The sequence below is a fragment of the Myotis davidii genome, unplaced genomic scaffold (assembly GCF_000327345.1).
Source record: "Myotis davidii unplaced genomic scaffold, ASM32734v1 scaffold573, whole genome shotgun sequence".
Classification (NCBI taxonomy): Eukaryota; Metazoa; Chordata; class Mammalia; order Chiroptera; family Vespertilionidae; genus Myotis; species Myotis davidii.
This window is the reverse complement of record NW_006285997.1, coordinates 181,989-186,085: the sequence shown is the minus strand read 5'-3', so window position 1 is coordinate 186,085 and position 4,097 is coordinate 181,989. Positions and strand designations below refer to the sequence as shown.

Sequence of the window (4,097 nt, the reverse complement as noted above, 5' to 3'; positions counted from 1 at the left end):
CCCCCCCCTCCCGGACTCACCCCTCAGAGGCAACCCCTGCCCCTGACTCACCCCTTGAAGGCCACGGGCAGGATGTGCAGGTCCCCGCTGATGGTGGTGCAGTTGCGGAAGTGCCTGATGTTGGTGGCGTTGATGGACAGGGTGTCTCTAAACTCCCCGATCCCTATCCCGTTACACACTGTGGAGGGGGGCGGCGCGGAGGAGGCGGGGGGCGAGAGCGAAGCCGTGAGACTGTCACTGCCCAACCAGCGCCGACCTGTGTGGGGCTCCCATTGGTACCCTAACCACACCTCCGCCTTCCTACCACCCTGAGCCAGCTGTGGCCTTGTCTTCCATCTGAGAGAAAACACACACACGGTTTTTTAAATCAAAAAGCAAGATGCAGTCCAGCCAGGGTGGCTCAGTGGTTGAGCACTGACCAATGAAACCAGGAGGTCACGGTTCAATTTCTGGTCAGGGCACATGCCCGGGTTGTGGGCTCCATCCCCAGTGTGGGGAGTGTGCAGGAGGCAGCCAATTAATGATTCTCTGTCCTCACTGATGTTTCTATCTCTCTCTCCCCCCCCCTTCCTCTCTGAAATAAATTAAAAAAAATAATAAAAAAGATGAGCAAGTTTGTGCGCAGGGCCTATGGATGCCTCCTGTACAACGATCGCACTTTCGGGGTGTGTGTGTGAAAATTTACAGAATAAAAGATAAAGTAGGGGGTCAGCAGGGATAGGTTGGCCTGGAGGGTACTCCAGGGACAGGGCACAGAATAAAGGAAGGAAGGGATTGCTGAGCCAGAGAGAGAGTCACTGGAACCTCTCCCAGTGCCGCTGAGGAACCTGGCGGGGCGGGGGCACCCAGCCCAGGGCCAGGGAAGCTGTGTCCCCACGCCGCGCCCACGCGGGCTCCTACCTTTGCGACAGGGCCCTTCGCACTTCTTGCACTTGCGGACGCCGTCTTCCTCCACCTCGTGGCTGTCGGAGCTGCAGGCCCGCACGCAGGAGCCGTGGTCGGTCACCACGTAGTTCCCTGTGGCGGGGGTGTGGGGGGAGGCAGGTGTAAACGGGGCGCCAGGTGTCTCTGGGGTCGTGTCCTCCTGAATCGTGGCTGATGACAGGGCCCGTCATCCTCTCATTTTGTTTATTTTAAGGACAAAGAAGGGAAGGCTGCAGACTGAAAAGGAATCGCGCTCAAGAGCTATCATCACTTCCCAGGCCCTGATGGCAAACAGATCCTCATCCCAGGCGGAGCGGATGTGCGGGAGCAGCAGCCCCCAGGCTTAGAGCTCTCTTCCCCACTTTTTTTTTTTTTTTAGGTTTTACCTCCAGGACTTACGATCGAAGCTTGAATCTTTATTAAAAATACGTGAGCCCAGCTGGTGTGGCTCAGAGGTTGAGCATGGACCTATGAACTAGAAAGTCAGGGTTCGATTCCCGGTCAGGGCACAGGCCCGCGTTGTGGGCTCGCTCCCCAGTGTGGGGCGTGCAGGTGGCAGCCAATCCATAATTCTCTCTCATCATGATGTTTCTCTCTATCCCTCTCCCTTCCTCTCTGAAATCAATAAAAACATATTAAAAAAAATACACAAGCCTGAACGACTCCACTCCCCTCGACGCGGCCTCGAGGCTGGGTCTACTCCCGGGGCTGTGGCCTGCCTCGCGGCCTGTGCCTGGCGGGGCCTCGGGGAGCTGGACCGGCACCTCCGCCCTCTCCTGGCCCCTCGCCTCACGGTGCACATGGGGCTCGTATCCACACAGACGTCACTCTCTCCAGCGGCCTCTGCCTGCTTGGGCCCCAAGCCGACCTCACACCCCTCCCCGGGCTGCTCCTCCTCCTGAGACGTGCCTGCTGCGTCCGGGGCTCTGTGCTTCCTCGGGGTCGTCACCCCCTTGCCAGCCCTCTCCCAGGGCCATGTCTGCCACATCGGACGAGGACGTCCTCATCCCGTCACTCCCTGCCTGTGGCCATCCCTCCACCTCCCTGTCATTTCCTTCTGCCCAGAAGGTGAACATTCTCATCTCCGCAGCCCGCAGGGCTCTCCCTCTGCCGCTGCTTGTGGACACTTCTCCTCACTCCCTCTCCCCCGAGAAGTCAAGGCCGGTCCTACGCGCGTGAACTAGACAACCCCGTGCTTCCTCGATGCGGCCGGGGCTGCTGTCACCACTTCCTAGAGCTGCGGACCAGTCCCTGCGTATGCAAGTGAGCAAAACCCAGCGAGGGCAACAAAGCAGCAGGCGACAGTCCCCCCAAGGGCCCAGGCCCCCACTATCCACTGAGCAGAGGCAGCTCTGACACCCCCTGCTGGGGCCGATCACACACCTCCCTCCTGGGTGCAGGAGACAAACGGCAAAGCGGCCCAGTGGCCGCGGGGTTAGGCCCACCAGACAGCTCACTGCCCTGGACCTCAGTTCCAGGGGCTGCCCATCACCCGCGGCAGGGACCTACCCTGTCACCTGTGGCATAACCTGCCTGTCACCTGTGGCATAACCTGCCTGTCACCTGCATTCGGATGGGCCCTGGCCACATGCCTGACAATGAGGCACATGCCGACCAGACACTGCCTGAGCCGGGGACTCAGGGTTCCCGTAGGAGGCGCAGGGGAAACGGATGCTGGAGCCTGAAAGGCGTGGCGGGCGAGGACTCACGGGGACACTTCTTCACACAGGTGGCGCCGAAGCTGTATTTGCCGTCGGGGTTGACGTCCATCTGGTAGGTGGTGGGGTTGTACAGCATGAGCGGCGGGCAGGTGTCCTTGCAGGTGGCGCCATCCCGGAACCGGCGGCAGACCTACAGGAGGCACGGACACAGGACATCGGAGCAGCTGCCTCGCTGCCCCGGACCTCGGACCGGGTCATGTTAAATGGGCGACCACCTTTGGGCCTAAAGGACAGTGTTTCCCAGAGCGCTGTGAGCGGAGAGCGAGGGAGCAGAGGCGGACAGTGAGGAACAGTGCTAGCGTTCTGTCACTACGGCAGCTTTTCTGCCAATAGCAAGCCCTCCTGCTCTGGATGCATAAAACCCATGGCTTGGTCTCCTCCTGGGACACTGGCTTCTGCCTGAATCAGCGCTTCCCAAATCTCGTTCTCTCTCTCTCTCTCTCTCTCTCTCTCTCTCTCTCACTTTGAAGCCTTTTGTTTTTGCCGACCGGCGCAGGTTGAGTGGAGGCCGTTGGGTTCTGCCTGGAGGCCTCGGTTATGCTCCGGTGTCGCTTAGAGCGGATGGCCCAGCACCGTGCGCAGCACAGCGGGAGAGACCTTCCTCTCAGGGGCGTGGCTTTTCTGAAACACGTGTCCCGACTGCGAGCCTTTACGATCGTGGGGAGAGGAGAATGCACATCTCCATTCGTGGGCAGAACGACACAGAGCTCGCACGCTGGGCGGAACCACGACAGTGTTCTGCTCACGCTCCATTCACGCGGCTGCCTTTACAGAGGGCACTGCGGGGGCGGCTCGGTACTGCCCGCCGCCGGGGCCCTCGCCTGGCAGCAGGCCGCCTGCAAGGACCAGGCCAAACGGGGCGCTGCCTCGCAGCCCCGCCCGCCGTCGCTGACTGCAGGGCTCACACCAGCCTGGGGCTCAGGACTTCCAAGGTGCTCACCCTCGGGGGCAGCTGCATGGCCCCGTCACCCCCCGGGCAACACGGATTTCGTTAGGGCTTCCCGCAGTCCCGGGACAGACGGGAGCACCCTAAGACCCCTGCGTGGGGTGCCGGCAACCTCTGAGCCGTGGTGGGAAGAGCAGAGCCCTCGGGGCCCTGGACCCCCTCTAAGTCTCCGTGGCTCATTCTCCTTAACGATAAACCACACGTATTTAGTCCTCGGTGCTCGTTCTATGCCTGGGGCCTCGTACAAACACCACATGCTCTATGTCCCGTGGACCATGTAACAGAGAGGCACTCTATGCACCACTCAGCCGAGGAGATCGGAGCACAGAGGTCACAGCCTCGGCCCAAGGTCACAGAGGGAGGGGGGAGGTAGGGTGATGACAGAGGCTCTGGTCCCAGGAAGGGCGGCGTCCTCGCCTGCTACCACAGACAGTAATCCACACACCGCAGCCACGGAAGCCGCCCACGGGGGCTGGGGGGGGGCAGTGCCCGGCACCCACGGGGGG

General features: G+C 61.2%; 1 protein-coding gene across 1 annotated transcript in view; it reads right to left on the bottom strand.

The window, feature by feature from the left end:
• Nucleotides 1-4,097, bottom strand: part of EGFR (epidermal growth factor receptor) — a 44,715-nt gene that overhangs the window by 33,739 nt on the left and 6,879 nt on the right. Inside the window, exons 6-8 of the mRNA XM_015559686.1 lie at nt 2,634-2,775; nt 901-1,017; nt 51-178 (exon numbers count right to left, since the gene is read on the bottom strand). Coding sequence (XP_015415172.1) covers nt 51-178; nt 901-1,017; nt 2,634-2,775 — 387 coding nt within the window. The remainder of the gene's footprint in view (nt 1-50; nt 179-900; nt 1,018-2,633; nt 2,776-4,097) is intronic.